Here is a 19,687-nt window from a genome sequence, read left to right as displayed (position 1 = left end):
CGCAAGCTGCTGCATATGGCGCGACTGCACAGGCCCCATCTTGAAAGCGATCTGCGATGACAAAAGAGTGTGCCTAGGGCTGATAGCTTCCTGTGCGCTCTGTTTTCGTCACTTAGTTCACCTTGAAGCGAGAGGCAGCACGAAGGTCAATTCGCTCGCTGCTGCTGCCACGCTTCCTGACTTAGTCGTTTTGACAGGGAGTTACGGCGGTCATCGAGTGAGATGTGTTCATGCTTGCTTGTGCGCGCGTGACAACATGCTTGTTAAGTTAGTAAGCGAATGTTTACAATTTTGTATCGACGATATAAATAATATCCTTCCTGCTATCGAAGCATCGATTGCAATCGCAATCGATGCTTCGATTTTCGGGTGAAACTGTGACTTTCTCTAGTACAATTGAAAAATTAGGCCAAGGAACGTTTCTTCAGGGCGAGCATTACCTCAAGGGCCAATTCCAATTTCTATATTAATATACACACAAAATGTAGATGTTCTCTCGTCAAACAACCGTTGACCTTATTCGAATGAAATTTTTGTACTTGGGGGATAAAGCTAAATCCTTTTTACTTTGAAAACAGAATTTTGATTTATTGACTAAATCTTCTTACTAAAACTCCCAAAATGTGGTAAGTTTCAAAAAACTTGAGGCAGAAAGTTTACAAATGTGTAACTATCCCTCCAAACGTGATATCACACTTCCGCGCACTAAACTTGTCATAGCATCTAAAGGAGACCAATTTGATATGTATATTTGCTGCTTACGTGAGATTGTTAGCATGTTCTTAAGAATCTTGCAAGATTCATACTCATAAATTAGTGGCATATTTTAGGTGTATTTCAGTGCTTTGGATGTTTTAATAGTTGGAGTTTACAGAATTATAATATCTTTATTTATTGCTGAGTTATAAAGTTGAAAACATGGTACCCGTTTTTTCTCTTTCTTGTTATTTGCAATTGTCACCTATGTGTGAAAAATATCACAATGTCAGTAAAAGGTTGCTGCTTGCAGTCACTAGATATTAATATTTTCATCGAAATGCAACAAACTTCATCAAGGAAGGAAGGAAGGAAAAAGTGGAGAAGGAAGGCAGGGAGGTTAACCAGTTTTGCCTAACCGGTTTGCTACCCTACACATGGGAGGGGGATGGGGGGGATGAAAGATGGGGAGAAGAGATAGAGGGCACATAACACGGCACACACATCGTTGGTTACAGTCTGTCACTCTTGTGTGGTACGTGACATCACTGTCACAGTCGCTTGTCCAAGCCCGTATCCTTCATAAACCGAAGTAGTCCCTTCGTCGCCTTCAGCTGCGATGTCTTCAGTCGGCGATATGTGAAAATGGTTGCAACTGACAATTTACTCAGAGACTGTAGAGAAAAACAATTTCTCCTTTCGCCACGTATATTTAGATAGGAGCTTCCGAGCTTAAGCTTTCTCTAGCCCACAGAGCCTAAAATAAACTCCGAAGTAAGCTATAGCAGTTGGTCTTTTCGCTTAGGTATCTGTTGCACGTTGCAGGTGCAGGGAGTCAGGGTTTGGTCTAGCTGCCTAAAAGCAACTTCTTCTATCACTCCTCGTGTTCTGTATTGCACAGGAAATAAACTTCTACTTCTATGTAGTATTTGCAGTGTATTTTCAGTGTACATTTCTAAACCTTCGAACATTTATTTTTTTTTTCCTTTTGCAGGACCAAACGTGGAATTTTACGATGAAGCCGATAGCTTTAAAAAGGAAGCTAGTAAACTTGTCAGCGAAGGCGTGAACATAATTATCGCAATTACACATAGCGGCTTCCAGCAAGAAATTGAGATTGTTGATAAAGTGCCAGAAATAGATGTCCTCGTTGGCGGACACACTAACACTTTCCTTTACACGGGTAAGAATGCTTCGAATACACTAGTATGCATGTGCGTGCGTGCGTGCGTGTGTGTGTGTGTGTGTGTGTGTGTGTGTGTGTGTGTGTGTGTGTGTGTGCGTGTGCGTGTGCGTGTGCGTGTGTGTGTGTGTGTGTGTGTGTGTGTGTGTGTGTGTGTGTGTGTGTGTGTGTGTGTGTGTGTGTGTGTGTGTGTGTGCGCGCGTGCGCGTGCGTGTGTGTGCTCGCAGTCACTTCATATAACTGCATTTTTTTTCTTTTTTCTGTCAATAGGTGATGACCATCCAAAGGAGAATACGCCCGAAGGTCCATACCCATACGTTGTTAACAGAACTGACGGCAGCAGAGCCCTCGTTGTGCAGGACTTCTGGTTTGGGAAATTCCTTGGCCGGCTTGACGTGACATTTAACAGCACGGGTCACGTTGTGGAGTGGGGAGGAAACCCTATCCTACTCAATGCTGCTGTCAATGAAGGTCAGGCTCTTAGCTGTTAGAACATGTGGGGTCTATAACGTAAAACCATTCTAATCTGTTTTTATTCCAAGATCCTGACATCGCATTTACGTAACCACTGACGCAAGAACCGGGCGGCAACCCGCAGCGTTGCTTGAAGAGTTCAATGTCACTTTTTTTGCTTTCGAAGCGAATAGCATTGCCTACATTGAGCAGATTTCTTTTCCATTTGGCTGACAAGAGGCGCGTAGCACGCTTAAGTGGAGAGTGATTCAATGTGGCCGAGCCAGAACAGTGAAAGTAGATAACCGGCTGAAGAGGGTGGTGCCGGCGTCTGTGATTCATCCGCTTCTCCTTACTTTGCTTGAGGTGGATGGTCGAAAATCGCGGTGGCGTGCAACGGAATGTTCAAAATGCCGCCAGAACGGATCCTCGGCAAATAATAGTCGGCAAAGTGATGTCACATACGTGCTGAAAGGGCTCGTACCGTTATAGTGCCATGGAAAAATGTTTCTTATACGAAAATAAATCCATGCTCCGTGGTCGTTCCCAGTAGTAAGTGCCATAGCAGTCGGTGGGCAGCCATCTTCTATTCCTTTAAGAATGGGGCAGCCTCCTGCTATTCGGAAAAAAAATTCAGGTTCGGGCGGCAGATTAATGCGTCGTTAAAGCGTACACATCAATTTGGCGCTATGAGTATTCGCGGTTTTGTGACGCCGCATGACAGACAGGCAAAATAGGCGCAGGCCGAAAACATTTGATCTATGGCAGAGTATTATGGCGAAAATGGCATCGAATGAGAAATAATTATTTTTCTTTAGCTAGGTCTAATCATGCATAGTCAGTTGGCGGTTTTCGTGACGTCACGTGAGAGACAGGCGAAGTGGGGGTGGCCCGGAAATTTTTTGACCAGTCATGGAGGGCTGATTGCAGAATTGGAATAGAAAAGTTAGGAATAGCTTTACGTTATAGCGCCCGTAGTTCTGCTTATTTGTGCCAAACGCTTCAAAATTCACGTGTGCGCTACAGATTATTATAAGGAATAACAAGTTAACCAACTTTTTAACTAATGCCCTAAATGTCAAATCTTCAATGGTGAAGTTGTAGAGCCCCGAAATGAGGAACATCCAAATAATTTCTTTCCTTGAAGATAGCTGCTGTGGTTTTCATTTTTTCGGGCTGAAAAAGAAGCGATAAAAATGTGATCGAGAAGTCATGAATATGACGAAAGCAAAACTGAGAGGGCATGGAAACATCTATCGTCTTCGATGTATCGCCATCCGCCGCCGAAATCTCCTCGCCTGTTAAGCAGTCCTACAGCAAACGGCACTGTGATGCGCTGTTTTTCGCATATCCCATTGCTCAATTTGCTTTTTTGCTTTAGCAGACAAGATATCTCGGCAAAAGAGGAAGCCAAAGACCACTGTCTTTCTCCGTCGCTGGAGGCCTATCGGTCTGCAAGCGGCATCGATCATTCGTTTGAGGCATGTCTGATACCACCGGTGTCGCTGCGCACAAACGCCTCGTCACGTCGTACTTTTTTCGAATCTCGCGCGCTTTCCTTGCGGCCAGGACTTTATTGGCAGCAGTTACTTTACGAAGAGATGTTGTTTGAACATTCCTCAATACGTGCCATACAACTTCTTAAGGCAATACCTAAATTATTAGTTAATTGAATATTGGTAATTAATGATCCAAAGTCAGCAATAAAATACTCCTAGTTGCTCAGGAGGGGAGTGAACACTACCACGTTGGTTTCATTCTCGTAGCGCCCACGTGGATTCTTTAAGACTTGCCAAAATTTAACTGAAACACCCGTGTATGTTTCATTGCATGGCACTTCAAGGTCAATTGAGCTTTGTGGTAGAAACTAAGGTAGAGTGTTGCACCGCAGTGCAACAATACGAATAGAAAGACAACCTAACATGGAGCCAACCCCGATTTCCGCATTCAAGCTGACGTTGAATGGATATTATTTCGTTAGGCCGCAACTCAGGTCATTCTAACATATGCTGTCATAGAAAAACGGTCAAATGTATCAGATGATAGCTCTAAAGTTATATTTTGAAGCTGAAGTTCCTCACATAAATTCACGCAGATTGAAAATTTTCAAGCACATGCAAATGGCAAGCTTGTACTTACAAAAAAGAGTAAACATTCGCAGACTATGATCGAGCTCGTGACGAAAAATTTGAATTGTAGTCGTGTGCTGCAAAGTACAATATTATGTCGGTACAGCGTTCCCTACGTTTTATGGCGGGAGCGTAGGGATAGAAGGAGATGGGGGGGGGGGGGGGGGGGTTAAAATATTTGCTTTTGCAACTGGGGACCTGACACTGGGGGGGGGGGGGGGGGGAGGGGGGGACGCTCTCTGAGATCTGTCGTTGCAGATACAAAATTAGCCAAGATTTAAGCAGAATGCGCAAGAGTAACATTGACGCCTCAATACAAACCTAAAATTTGTGCCTCATGTTCTCTACAATTTGGTATGAAGCATCGGAGTGGTATAGGTATATGAAAAAAACTCCCGTGCTCTTTCGCATTTCCTTGAGGTTAGTGTAATGGGGAATGGTGGTGTAATTGTGGTAATGGTGTAATAATGAACGGTGAATGGAGTTTTTGTTCAGCACTAGTACAGCTCTTCTATTTTTAAGATGACTCCTCTTTCGGTGTTCACACGCGCTGGCACACCCGCACAGCACTGGGTGCCTGTGCCATTCTTTCTTTGTGCCTCGTCATTGTGTGCACCGTACGTAGAAAATCGTGCATTACCAATTCGCCCAAGCGACTAAAACCTTGGCGGGCTTTTTCATTTCGAGATTGTAAGTCACTTAACCTGTTTTTCAGACCCTTGTATGACTGAAGTCATACAGCCATATAAGGAAAACCTCACAAGAGAGATGGGGCAGGTGATCGGCAGGACTAAGGTCCTCATGGAGCACGAAGACGACATCTGTAGACTGAAAGAGTGCAATATCGGTAATCTGGTTGCCGACGCCTACTACGACTACTACGTTAAACGAGAAACAACAAAGCCTCCGGCATGGTCGGCACTCAGCGGTGCCGTCGTTAATGCTGGGAGCATTAGAACAGCTCTCCCGAGCTTCCGTAAGTACAAGCGGGCGTTCTTTTTGTGCACATAATTGAACACTAAAGCGAGTCGCATCGAACGTAACGTGCTCACCTCACAATCGAACGTATGTCCCGATTGCACATGCGCTATGGCGGCGTTCTTTCTCACTTAAAGTCACAAGCATCCGTGAGGAACACGCCTTCTAATCAAGACAATACCGTGTATTTTAGAAACAACAACGCTACCTCCCATGGTTTTTCGTATATGTTTGTATTTTAGCCACCTTGATGCCACTTTTCTTCCTCCGGATGGATGTAAACATATTGTTTTTTACAACACTTCCAAAGGGAAAACCTGGTGCCAGCCTCTATGCGAATTTCTTCAACAGCAGTGAGACCAAAGGGCCTTCTACCGTGATGTAGAAGGCTCGATTCGCTGTGGACGTGAAAATATTGTCCTAGCTGCGTATATAAAGCTCCATAAAAGTATTAGGTTAATAATCTTTTTTTCACGAATAGTATTACAAGCGAATGTCGAACATGAAAAGTGCATGTGTTACTGGTTCGCAGTGGGCGAAGACATCGTTATTTCCTCCAGACTGAGTGAATTGAATTTGCTCTGTTTTAGTATTTCCCATTCACATAAATGTGTGCACTAGCGTGGTGGTACTTACGCTTCGATAATAACGGCCTGTACCAGCATAAAAAACAGCATTGTACACGCTCTCTCAATACAGTAGCTGAAGTATCATAACATTCGCAATACTAGTTCGAAAACGCGCTCTCATCGGGAAAGAGGCCTAACCGAAGACAGTCTCCATTTCCTAAAATTCCCATGACTGGTGCAGCACAGTAGGGCGACATTTCTCGCTTGGTAAATTCAAGAAATTCTTTTGGCGAAATACGCCATCATATTCCATCGCTGCAACTGTGACAAGAAGGCAGTATTGATTTTCAGGAGACCCTAGGGATAAGAACAACAATTTGAGCGAGTTGGTCCAAGTTCATGGCACTACTCGCTACTAAGTTTGCACTACTCGCTACTGCGGTGCAACTGCCGGTGGCCTCTGCGAGTTATTTTCAGCGAAGCACACGAAAGGAGAAACCTAATATTTTTTTTCTGTTCGCTTTTATGTATCTCTACAGACAACGTCACAAGAGGAGACGTTCTGACAACTTTACCATATGGAAATTCGCTAGTCACGGTCACACTCACCGGCACTGACATATGGAACATGTTCGAGCATTCTGTCACGAATTACACGACAGAGAAAAATAAACATAAAGGACGCTTTCTTCAGGTATCAGGTAAGCTTTAAGAAGAGCCAGGGAGATCGGTATCCTTGGTTTCCTTACCTAGGCGATACTGTTGGTAAGATAAGTCATTGTTCATCGGCTGTTTCTGGCATTAATTTCACGGTTTTGTGCACTGTTCATTGTAAAAGAAGCCTCTCGTTAGGAAAGAAACTTACTTTGTTATCATTTTGCAGTAAACAGCCTATTATGGTGATGGAGATGCACAAACATTATGGAAACGTGTGACTGCTGAGATGCATGTACATGTCAACAATCCGTTACTGCTCAGGCTAGTGTATAGTTTACGTGTATGGGTGAAGCAATAATGCTGTTGGTAGCGAGTGGATGAGCATATACAGGACGGACACTTTCATTTGAAAGTTCACCCTGAGCCACAAAACCTGTGAAGCATGTATTTTGCATCATCAGTAGCAGTAGAAGCAGTACCCTATTTTTATGATCACTTTAGGATGAATGCCTCTACCAGCGATCTCCAATTACCCATGTCTTGCGCTCGATCATTCAGACTTGCAGCTGCAAATTTCCTAATTTTATCACACCACCTTATTTTCAACCATCCTCGACTGTGCTTCCCTTCCCTTGGCACCCATTCTGGGGCTATTATGGTCCTCCGGTTATCTGTCCTACGCATTACAAGGCCCGCCCATCTCCATTTTTTACACGCAAGCGTAAATGGCTAGGCGCACCGACGGCTGTCAGTGTAGCGTGAAGCCGCGACGTATGAAGCCCTGAGAAAGTACGAAGAAGCGCGCGGCAAACCAACGTCACCTGGAGGAAAGTCTAGGTAGCGTTGAGCGAAGCGGGGAAGGAGAAAACAGGCGAAGCTTCTCAGAGGAGGAGGGTAAAGCGAAGCGCTTTGGGTTGACCTCCGCTGGCAGTTGCTCCGGATTGTGTGCGCGCTATGGAGGTACCGGGTTCATGTCATGATTGAGTTACCGAGCGCCCTGCGGGAAAGACGAGGCAGCAACGCCAGCACCTGCAGGCCTACTGCGAGCCGACCGAACCCGAAGTCGTCGCATCTGCAGATCGCAGTTGCGACGACTTGTACTCTGGCAGCAATTACGCAGTTGCTGCCAGAGTAAGGCAGTGCGGGAGGGAGGTGGGGCGACTTGTACTCTGGCAGCAATTACGCAGTTGCTGCCAGAGTAAGGCAGTGCGGGAGGGAGGTGGGGCGACTTGTACTCTGGCAGCAATTACGCAGGTGCTGCCAGAGTAAGGCAGTGCGGGAGGGAGGTGGGGCGACTTGTACTCTGGCAGCAATTACGCAGTTGCTGCCAGAGTAAGGCAGTGCGGGAGGGAGGTGGGGCGACTTGTACTCTGGCAGCAATTACGCAGTTCCTGCCAGAGTACAAGTCGCCCCACCTCCCTCCCGCACTGCCTTCTCGCTTTCCTCCCTTGTGCTCGATTCGGCTCACTATTGCACGATTTCGCTCATACATACAGCATATGGCGTGCGGGGACGATGTCATCGCCCTTGGACTTCATACAGAACATGGCAGCAACCACGACGGCAGAAATGGACGTGTAGTGTCCGTACCATTGCTATCGCAATAATATAGAAATGGAACCGATGCGTTTGCGCGTGGCCCGCGTTCACAAAGTGCAACGTCACTAACTCTTTATTATGATAGCAATTATATGGACACTTCAGGCGCATTTCTGCCGTCGGCGTCGCCGTGAGGTTCTGTATAAAGTCCACGGGTGATAAAACCGTCGCTGCGCACCGTGTGCTGTATCTGCGAGTGAAAGCGTGCGAGGTTGCGCTGGCGAATGCGGTTCAACCTCGCGTGCGCGAGCGAGGAACGCGGACCGGAAGCTTGCCCTCTCCTGTCGCACGCGAGGCACGTTGTCGGGCGTGTGAAAGGTGGTCGTTCTTCCGCGGCGGCTGCTAAGGTGCCTGAATGTCCTCCTCGCACGCCACTCGATCCCCACAAAGTGGAGACATTCGCGGTGTCTAATAGGGCGCTAGGCACGCGAATGGCGGACACCGTAGTCGACGCCTTTGGCGGTCGCCGTAGGGACGCGTTGCCGGCGCTCGTGTGTCTTGAAAGTGGTCTGCGACGTGGCCAAAGTGAGCGCCCGCGTGGGCCTCATCTTCAAAGCGATCTGCGATGTTTGCAGAGTACGTGTTGTGCCGGTAGCTTCGTATGCGCTGTGCTTTCGACGTTTCGGTCGCGTTGAATCCAGAGATGCACGAAGGTCAATTCGCTAGCTGCTGCCGCGATTCCTCAGTCCAGCATTTTGACAGTGAGTTTCCGCGCTCATCGAACGAGATATGCTCATGTGTACTTGCGCGCGCGCGATACCGTGCTTGTTAATTTAGTTACAACATGTTGGCGGCCTTGTTGGTTTGAATCCATGGTAAAATGTGTAAGCGGGACTGAACAAGAACGTCGAAAGAAGCAGACACACAAAGGCAGAGCTGTCTCTGTGTGTCCGTTTCATTCTACGTCCTCGTTCAGTCACGCTTACATATTCTATCATTGGTAATTTAGTTAGTGAGCAAACGTTAACAAGTTTACACGGCCGGTAAAACTGCTATCATTATTTCGCACAGCTATATACTACTTTGCTGTCGCAATCGGTGCTTCGCCTTTCGGGCCCGGAACTGTGACTTTTTCTCTTCAGAGGAAGCTTTAGCTCGGAGACACCTATCTAAATACATGAGAAAGGAGAACTCATTTTTCTCAGCAGCCACTGCACGAAATTTGATGAGTTTTGTTGCATTTAAAGGAAAACGTTAAAATCTAGTAATTCTTTGTATCAAATGTTTATTTAGGATTGCAATTCTTTTAACAAGAAGCCTGCTGAAAATGGCAAATTTTCAGCACACGATGCTATCAAATTTACATGTCTGTAACTCACCAATGAAAAACATTATCACAATTCTGTAAATTTAGTCTAATAGTATGCCTAAAGCTGCCAAAATTGATATATTGTACACGACTCTCAAATAGACCACTGATATGTGAGTGCGACTTTTGCAACACCCATTTAAACAATGTAACCTATTAACGCAAGATATGAATTGATATATCAAATCTGGCTGCTTTGGATGCCTTAACGGATGTAGTATACATAGCTGTGACCTATGTTCTCAGTGCAGAGCTACAAATTTGTACACGTCGTGCTTCTGTATTTGTTAAGGTTGCCATTATTTAGAATTTCTTTTTAAAAATTTTGTGCCCTAAATCAAAATTCTGCTTCCAACAGACACTGTAACTTAACTTTCTCTCTCGAAAGCATATACTTTCACTAAAATCGGTCAAGTGGTTATCTCAGAAATTTGTTTCTGAATTTTACATGCATTTGAATAGGCGGCATCGGAGTTGGGCCCGATCTAGAGCTTCCTGTTAATGTCTACCCCCATTTATTCTGTCATCCACACAGCTCTCTTCTTCCAGTCTCTTTGTTATACTTAATATTCTTGATTACATCGCTCTTTGCGCGGTCCTTAACTTGTTCTTGATCTTCTACGTTCAAATTCAAGTTTCAGCCTCATATATTATCACCTGTAGAATGCAATGGTTGTACAATTTTCTTTTCAACGACAGTTCTAAGCTCCAAGTCAGGACTTGGTAATGCCTGCCGTGTGCACTCCAACCCATTTTTATTCTTCTGTAAATTTCCTTCTCATGATCAGCGTGACCTGTGGGTAACTGACCCAGATAAACGTACTGCTACACAGACTCTATAGGGTGATTGGGTATCATGAATTATTGTTACCTTGCCAGTTTAGTGAACATCCTCTGTATATTAATCTTAAACCCGGCTCTTATACTTTCTCGGATAAGGTCCTCAATCATCCGTTGCAATTCATCCGCAATTGCTGAACAAGACAATGTGATATACGAACTGAAGGTTGTTGAGAAATTCGCCGTTAATACTCCCTCCTAATCTTTCCCATCTATGTACATGTATGATTTGTTATGTGCTATAAAGTTTAACAGGAATCTATGTTGCAAACCATAGAGCCGCAGATTGTATTCAGGTGGGCGACTTGGGTGTAGCCCCACATTTGACAGGTAGTGGCGCTTTGATGAGCACAGTCCGGGAAAATTCCGCAAGAGGTGCGGTATATAAAGTGCTCCTGCTAAAAAAAATTAATTGTGGGGTTTTACGTGCATAAAGCACAATCTGATTATGAGGCACGCCATAGTGGGGCACTCGAAAAATTTGGACCTGCACGTAAATCGGACGCATTTAGGACGGGCACCTAAATCTAAGTGCACGTGTGTTTTCGCATTTCGCCCCCGTCGAAATGCGACCGCCATTGCCGGGATTCGGTCTCGCGAGCCTCGTGCTTAGCAGCCCAACACCATAGTCACTAAGCAACCATGGTGGGTAGGGTCCGCTCCTGCTGACTTTAACAATAAGTATATGAAATAAACAAGAATCATTGAAATTTAGCACTGACTACCCAGTGGCTGCATAACGGCTCCTAGATTAGAGCAAGAATTGCGCTCCAATGCGCTGTTGGGTTATTCCAGAGTTGCACTCAAGTGATCAAGCACTCCCACTTTTAACAGAAACGAATTTCAAGAAGAAATCTTCCCATCAACTCGTCACCGAATTAACGGTTGTTATCGAAATACAACGACTGCTTTAATGACTGGACGGCTTTCTCTAGCTTTGTGTAGTCGAGGAGGAAGCTCAGATCGAAGCACATTTGTAATTGCGGGGTTCTTTATTTAGGGCAATGCCCACAGCCACACACGTACGTTCCAGCGAGTCGTGAATTGATCTGTAGAAGTTAATGCGCTAATTAAATGGTTGTGTATCGCAGACAGAGGGCTTTTGTATGCTGCGGACTCCTCAGCAGTTTCACGCGCTTCGGAAGCCCGAAGTAGAGGTGATAACATCACTCGACGTTCCCAGGTTGTTCTTCCCACAATGGGAACCGAGGCCGATGCTTCTTAATTTCGGTGATATGGCGAGAACAGATGTGTTAAACATGACATTTCGGTGGCACCAGAGTTACAATTTGTGCATTTCCTACTGGCGCTCATGTGGCTATGAAAGCTTTTATTTCTTTCTGTGTTCGCGAGATGATGCGCAAATGACGCTAACCGGTGCCCTATGTGGTTGTACAGCGTGTCATTAAGAGTGGTGGCAAAGGGGCGGAAGCACCTAACGTACGTTGCAGTGGGGCAAAGTCAACGTCGCTGTAAAGACGTGCTTAGAACACTTTAGTTTCTGAAGCGGCTATGCTTGCTCACCAGCATTTCAGCCATTACGGACGAGAAAGCATTGATTGATTGATTGATTGATTGATTGATTGATTGATTGATTGATTGATTGATTGATTGATTGATTGATTGATTGATTGATTGATTGATTGATTGATTGATTGATTGCGACCTGCCGACACAAAGGTGTCACCACCCATTTTGCAAGCATAAGCTCTGCTGTAACGTCTAAAGACAATAAAAGTAACGTCCAGCATATTATTCAAGGTTCTGTATAAACCACTGTGTCATGAACATGATATTCGCAGAGCTCTTCTAATAGAAATAGGAACTTTGCTCAAAGTGGAAGCACCTTGACTATCAAGTTTAAACACTCCAACTTAGGACTTACAGTAGTATTTTCATTGAGGAAAATGCTATTATACCCTCACACTTCAACTTTCCTGACATGCTTCCGCTTTCCGTGATACTTTAATACACCTGAGGGGGCGAATAAAAAGTTTTCTACCAGTTACTTAAGTTTAGAGGCTTCCTTAAACTAAAACAGATTTTACTGAAATCGGTTCAGCGTTGCCTTCAGAGAGTATTTCTAAACTCCATGTTTATTTAAACCGCGACTGTCTGAGCTAGACATTCCTACGAAACAATGATGTCAATGACTTCGATACCTTCAAGCAAGTCCCGCCTCCTGCTCATTGCTTACCCCCCCCCCCCTTTTTTTTTTTCTTTCCATAGGCTTCCGGGTGACATTCGACTTGACAAAACCCAATTACAGTCGTGTTACTTCGATCAGCGTCCTTTGCGCAAATTGCAGTGTGCCGCATTACGAGCCACTTAACCTGTCGGCGACCTACGGCATAGTTACTGCAGACTTTCTTACGAGAGGTGGCGACGGCTTCGAGTTCGACAAATCAGTAACTATTAGCGACGGTGGTAAGTCTATGCTCTGATAAGGATGCGAGTGTTCTGTTTAATGAATTTCTCTCGCCCATTGTTCTTGGTTAAAGAGATGCTTTAATCGTGCTGTCGATGTACTCTCATCGTGTAAACCTTCCTAATGATGTACGTTTGTAATCTCAGAGATCTCAGTTTATATTATTCTTATTGTATTGAGCCATAAACTATACGAGACCGTGGTGGTTGAAAACATGTTCCACATCTGCCATAGTAGCTGTGAGTGACGCCCACAAACACTCCCAGCTAGGCTTAGTACATGCGCACAAATGCCCAAAAATGTAAACGCGGACGCGTCCGCTGTCGTAGCTCAATAGGTAGTCTATCACATGCGTCATGAAGAAGCTGTTGGTTAGTCTAGCACCTGCGCCAGGTTCTTTTCTTTTTTTCTTTTGCAACTTTCACATCTCTTCTATAATATTAGGAATATCAAGCCCTACGTGCATTTAACCCGCAGTAATAATTATTTCTACGAAGAAGAGCCGTTTCGATAGCACTTATATGCACATTACAGGCACATTTTCGTCATAAGCTTTGGCGTGGCCATGGAGTTCCGTTTATCTTTCTGTATACATATATGTATGTTATATCTTTATGTCTGCCGTGTATGCAAGGCAAATAAACCGCGAAAGTTGCTCAAGCCAAATGTTACGTCCTTAACTAAATGATTCCGGACAATTTCTTATTGCAGTGTGCAAATAGAATTAATTAAAAAAATTATCCATAGCGCATGCCTTTTATCTTAAATCTTTCGAGACCACTGAAAAGTCTAAAAGTATATTAGTGCGCACTATGGGAAAGTGATGTGAGTTAACTGGCGTTGCTCCTAACGGGCAGCGCAGCGGCGCCTTTGCGATGCTATCACAGTCCCTACGCGACGTATTAAAGATTTTGAAGATGCCAGAAATTTAGACGCACCCGTGTACGCCGCGTACGCGTATAGCCTCATCCACGTATAGGTAGAACACCATATGAGGAACTCGAGTGCAACGCTAATGCTCGTTATTGCTGTCAATGCTTCACCCTTCGTGCCCCAATGCCAATTTTCTCTATGATTTTACTGGACCCACTGTCAGTTGGCTTGATATGTTTTTTTTTTTTTTCACTTACACGGACGCTCAAAACGTGTTTTGGTCGTCGCCAGCGTGACCATCGTGCTATCAGCAGTGCGTCGAGAATTCTGTGCGGAAGACATGCAGCGCGTTTGGCTGCAGAAACGATCATATATATTCAAGCTGTTATACTCACTGTCATACTCTTCTCAATTGCTCTGATGGGGAGACAAGGAGGTGTTCTGCCTTCCGCTGCTGACGCGAGTGTGGTGAGCCCAAACGCTAGCGCTCCTGCAGATCATTTGTGTGCACACCACACCGCAGTGCACACACTGGCCCGAGTGTACCGGATAGTAAACCGCAAGCTAAACCTGTCTAATCCTTTCGTCGGACGTTCACAAATGCCAATAGTTTTCCGTCGTTGTCGTCTCGAGGGCCATCGAAGTAAGATGCCTGCAACGTCGCTGGTGCCGCTCCTTATCACCAAGAGTCGGTGACTCTACTAGGGGTGAGCGAATAGTGTCTTCTGAGACCGAATCGAATATGAATCGATTAGTGCCAGGAGCGACGCGAATCGAATGAAATGTTCATGCTTTTCGAATAGTTTTGGAATACTGAACAGCAGTCGTCACAATTAATATAAACGTTATTCACATCCCAGTATTCTTAAAGTTAGCAAGTTTGACATTATCTAGTACGTTATGAAGCGTTGCTTTTAAAAGCACAAATAGAGCATTTAGAAGCGAACAATTAGTTTTTTTACTTGTTGTTCAGAGTTCTTCAGAGAGCGCGAATGATCGCTGTGCAAGCTGTAATGTATGGCTAAGTGTCATAGCCTGCTTCACTTCACAAGTTCTCATGTTTTAGGTCTATATTATGCCCGCGTGGGGGGAGGGGGCGGACATACCGTAGTTTTGCTCCAGTTTTATGTTTGTTTGGGCAAAGTTGGCGCATTGAAATATTCAAAAAGTATTTTACAAGTATTCGCTTACGAATAGTGACTATTCTATCGAAGAATGCAAATAATAGGACACTATTAGCTTCATCATTTGTAAGTTTCAAATATTCGCGCACCCTTATCAAGCTATCGTTGTGAGGCGCCTGGTAGCTGCCATGGCGCTGTTTTTACTGCGCAGGGACAGTTGTCTTACGCGCTGGGTTGCACTAATATGTCGCCCCCACGTGCCATTTGAGCGCCGTCCGAGTGCATCGATCGGTGTTTCCTTTCCGTGTTTCGGCCAAAGGGCAAAGCTCAGAAACTCGCAATATTTTAATAGTTTCGTTTGTCTCGTATTTCACCTTAAATAGTCTAACGTTTACTAATGCTAAGATATGAGATGATTTTTGATAGTTCGCTTATTTTTCTTTGAACCTAAAGCTTAGATGGCGGGGAGTAAAACTTACAGCAGGAATTTGCCGGATACTGCGCCATCAGGCTAGGTTTAATCCCATTATTGCGTGCAACCTGGCGACGTAGCCATCTATACACTGCTTATGAATTTTCTTTCTTTCTTGCTTTTATAGCTTTTAACTAAATATTCCAAAAGAGTCGCAGCTTTCCCCGAAAGGCGAAGCATCGAATGCGGTAGCGAATTAGTAAACAGCTTTACGAAGTGAGGATAGTAGTTTTATCGGCCCTATAAATTTGCGAACGTTCCTTTACAAACTAAATTAATAAGCATAGCAGAGTAGAAGGAAAAACGGCGTTCGGTTTGAAATTTCAAATCTTTCCGCGGCGCGCAGCGATGTAATACTTTGCAGACACGATTGTTATCACGCAACGTATGCTCTGTGCTTGTCAGCTCAAAATGGTCCGACCTTGTGAGGGGCCCTTCAAAGACTGGATATGCCCACTAACACACCTGAACGCTTGGTTGTTATCGGCTCCCTCTAGGAGTTCGTGATGGCTGCGCAGCTTCAGTGTAGATATTAATCCTTTTTCCCACGTAGGCCTGCGTCCCTGCCCTTATAATAAAATCATACTTTAGCAAATAGCGCAAAAAACGGGACACAGGAAAGGAGCACATGACATAGGAGCTGTTTCGGGTGGAGGTGAGCCCCGGAGAGCGAATATGCAAAATAGTGAATGGATTTCTAGCGGACCGCACCATTGAAATTCGAACTGGGGCAAGGAACCCGACCCAATTTAAGAACAACATAGGTGTGCCGCAACGCCTCTGTCGTGTGCCCCTTTTCTCTGTCCCGTTTCTTGCACTGTTTTCTAAAGTATATGCCCGTACCAACAAGCCCGGCTAGCCACTTTTCTGAAGTTTATAATAAAGATTTTCACTCACCCACTCTCTAAACCATCAGCACTCAGCGCACCTGTCCCCATCGCAAATCGCCTTCAACATAGGGCCCGCGTGGCCGCGCCATCTACAGCCGCCGATCAAGTGACCCCCCCGCACCCCCACGGTGCGTGGCGCTCCCCTCTTTGCTCCCTTGCGTGCACGCGATCCAGCCACCATCAGCGGCTCACCATCGCAGGCTTTTACTTTCATATGTAACATACGGTACGAGGCGACGATGTTAGCGCACTTGGATATTATACGGAACACCATGACGACAGTGGCGACGACGGAAGAAATGCGTCTGGAGTGTCCATACAATTGCTACGGCAATAGAAAGATAAATGCATCAAACACAGCACAGATGTTACTTTTATTTTAGTTAACAGCACCCATATTACGTTTAAATGCGAAGATTCGCACGTTTACAAGTCTTACCATGGTATGATCTTTTGATATGACAGTCAGCGCCACGGGTGATGAGAATACAATCGAAAGAGACCGGAACTTAATCTGCGTGTTTGTTGCTGCTACAACACTATGTATGACGGCTTGTTCCTTGTGCGCTATGTTTCTTTAACGCAAAATACAGGCCCCATTGAATACGAAGCACTGGAGGAGTATGTCACGAAGATTTCACCAATAAGAACACCAAATGAGGATCGTATCAAGATCACCTGGAATTCTTCAGACGAAGAACAAGTACGAAACTATACAAAAACAACGCGTGAAAGTCAAATTTGTGACGGCGCAGTTTGTACAAACGAATAAAAATATCGTACCGAGCAAAACACAACTCCTTCTTTTCGGACATTTTAGCCTTTCAGGTCGCCTAATAATGAAAGCGACTTGAAAAAAGAATCGCAAGAAAAGCATGATGTGTCTTCCTTTTAACAGGCACTCCTCGCGAAGAAATAAATAACTCTGCATGTTTGATGTCTAAAGGCAACCTTTCCAACTGACTAAAGAAATGTCTACATATTTGTGGGTATAAGAGAAACACACCAGCACGTTTTACTCCGACATTGAAGACGATGTTTATTAGGCCCACATAGAAATATTTTTCTTAGTGTGTGGATAGGAAGGCTTATAAATATAAAACAAGGTTTCAAAGTATGAATGGCTGGATCACCTGTTATGCCAAGAAAGTAGAAATGCGGGTACAAACACCGCACACACACACACACACACACACACACACACACACACACACACACACACACACACACACACACACACACACACACACACACACACACACACACACACACACACACACACACACACACACACACACACACACACACACACACACACACACACACACACACACACACACACACACACACACACACACACACACACACACACACACACACACGCACGCACGCGCACGCGCACGCACGCGCACGCACGCGCACGCACGCGCACGCACACGCACGCGCACGCACACGCACACGCACACACTCACGCGATCACGCACATACACGGAGACATTCACGCATGCACACACGCACACACACGCTGCTCTTGCATTACACCCACTTCACTAATACTCCTCAAGCACACTACAATGCTGCCGAAAAGAAAAAAAAAGAAAAAGAAGCCGTTATAACTTCAGTCTGTTAGTTCGCGGAATAGCTTTCACGGGTCAAATTTAACCCAGCATCTGGAAATACGGCTTCCCTTCGTTTGTAATTACTATTCTACCGAAAAAGTACTCACATATTAAAGAAACCTATGAGCGTTTAAATGCTAATCGTATGCAGAAACGCGGGAACTCTGCACTGCCGAAGCGGTCATACTGGTGTACTGAATGAGATGATTTTCATAGTTCTTTAATATATGTATATTTTATTGCTATTAATAGAGCGCTTAATAACGCACACTCACGATTTACATAGCTATGTTGGAGAGTAAGAGCCAAATTCTGAAACCTTCATTTTCTTGGGCGACTTCCTAACCGCATGTCAGGAGGCCATGTCTCCTTACCGCGGAGGATGCATGGAGGAAGCAAGCGCATTCTGTGAAATCTCCCTTCATCCGTAGGGTAAGCAACAGAAGGTCATTGTCGCCGAGCCAAGATGTCGTGAAAGTATATAGATAACTAAACTACCTTTATTAAAATGGCATAAACGTTTCTTGCCCGTAGCAGCAGATTCTGAAGTGCATTATAATCGAGAGAGGATAAAGTCAGATTAATCAAAGTGCAGCGTACTATGTGGACTACCCACTATTAAAGCCACGACCGGGTAAAGTTAAATGCGTGTAAATCTATCCATATAGCGACCTTTCTCACTTCAGCAATTAAGTTTCAGTCTCACACTTGTGACCGTAAAGCAACCTTCCAATCAATAAACACAGCATGTAGTTTAGAACTGCTAGCAAGACTGTAACAATGCGAAAATAGTTTCCCCTATATGTGAAATTGTATATTCCTTTCAAAATTTCATTTTGTGTTGCCATTTCGTAATTTAACCTTGTATAATTATCTGTATACAGCACGTTTCATTTCCCGGAATTATGACTACCGTTGTAGCGTACCTCAAATAAAGCTTCACCTTTCACTTCAGCTGCTAAGTCATCGTCGTGACATAGCCCTTTTGTCATTATTTCATAAATACGCCCACCAATCTAACAAACGCTCCCTACACCTAGAAACCTCATCGCACACATTGCACCGATTCCACAATCATCTTAGCTTCACGCGCATCTACGGAAAAACTGAAGCATTTAACTCGTCTGCGATTCCACGTGCCATTCGTCTCTGGAACAGCCTCCCCGATGACATATATAGTTGCCGAAACTGACCGTGAAAAATTCAGGAACTCACCCAACTCGCTTAACCCTTCTGAACCATTGCTATCATACTCACTCATTGGATTTATTGTTCCTGTTTTTTTCTTGCACTGCAATATGTTTGTTATAAACTTATCGAGTTCCTTTTTATTGTACTCCTACGCAGCTGTATGTAGCTAATATGTTTCTCCAAATTTTAGGCTGTGCACTTGGCTGGTGTTGTTTGTTTCTCCACTTTCGTATTATTACGAGATTGTAAGTACTTATTTGATTTTATGCCCCTCTTACTGCAGGCCCCGTACAGGGGCCTTGTAAGGTATCTTACGAATAAAAAATAAAATAATATATAACCCATAGGAACCGTTATAGCACGATGAAAGACACAGTCTATAGCGCATTACTGGGTTCCTCATCAATGAGATTTAACGCCTTACGTCAAAACAGAAGCTATGAGACACGTTTTACTGGGGGAGGGGGCGTGCCCCGTATTGAATGTGACTCCGTGGTCTTGTTTAGCGTGCATTCAAAGTGCAGTACATAAGCGTTCCACTATTCTGTTTGTTTTTCCACCTTGTCACTGCAATTGGTTCCGTGGTAGCAGACTAGAGCGCACTAGCGCAAGTCGACCTCTCTGTCTTTCCTGTCAATAAATTCTATTCCATAGTCAATACTTTTCCGCATGTGCAA

At 44.7% G+C, this 19,687-nt stretch overlaps 1 protein-coding gene across 3 annotated transcripts in view; it reads left to right on the top strand.

Moving 5' to 3' along the window:
* LOC126542228 (protein 5NUC-like) overlaps positions 1-16,997 on the top strand; it is a 131,725-nt gene extending 114,728 nt beyond the window's left edge. For all 3 annotated transcript variants that reach the window (XM_050189190.3, XM_055077106.2, XM_055077107.2), the window contains exons 5-10: positions 1,691-1,879; positions 2,150-2,350; positions 5,177-5,437; positions 6,548-6,709; positions 12,643-12,840; positions 16,794-16,997. In XM_050189190.3, coding sequence (XP_050045147.1) covers positions 1,691-1,879; positions 2,150-2,350; positions 5,177-5,437; positions 6,548-6,709; positions 12,643-12,840; positions 16,794-16,972 — 1,190 coding nt within the window. In that variant the 3' untranslated portion in view covers positions 16,973-16,997. The remainder of the gene's footprint in view (positions 1-1,690; positions 1,880-2,149; positions 2,351-5,176; positions 5,438-6,547; positions 6,710-12,642; positions 12,841-16,793) is intronic.
* Positions 16,998-19,687: the final 2,690 nt, after the last annotated feature.

The sequence above is a fragment of the Dermacentor andersoni genome, chromosome 2 (assembly GCF_023375885.2).
Source record: "Dermacentor andersoni chromosome 2, qqDerAnde1_hic_scaffold, whole genome shotgun sequence".
In the NCBI taxonomy this organism is placed as follows: domain Eukaryota; kingdom Metazoa; phylum Arthropoda; class Arachnida; order Ixodida; family Ixodidae; genus Dermacentor; species Dermacentor andersoni.
The sequence above is the reverse complement of the archived record's forward strand: the minus strand, read 5'-3'. Positions and strand labels throughout refer to the sequence as shown.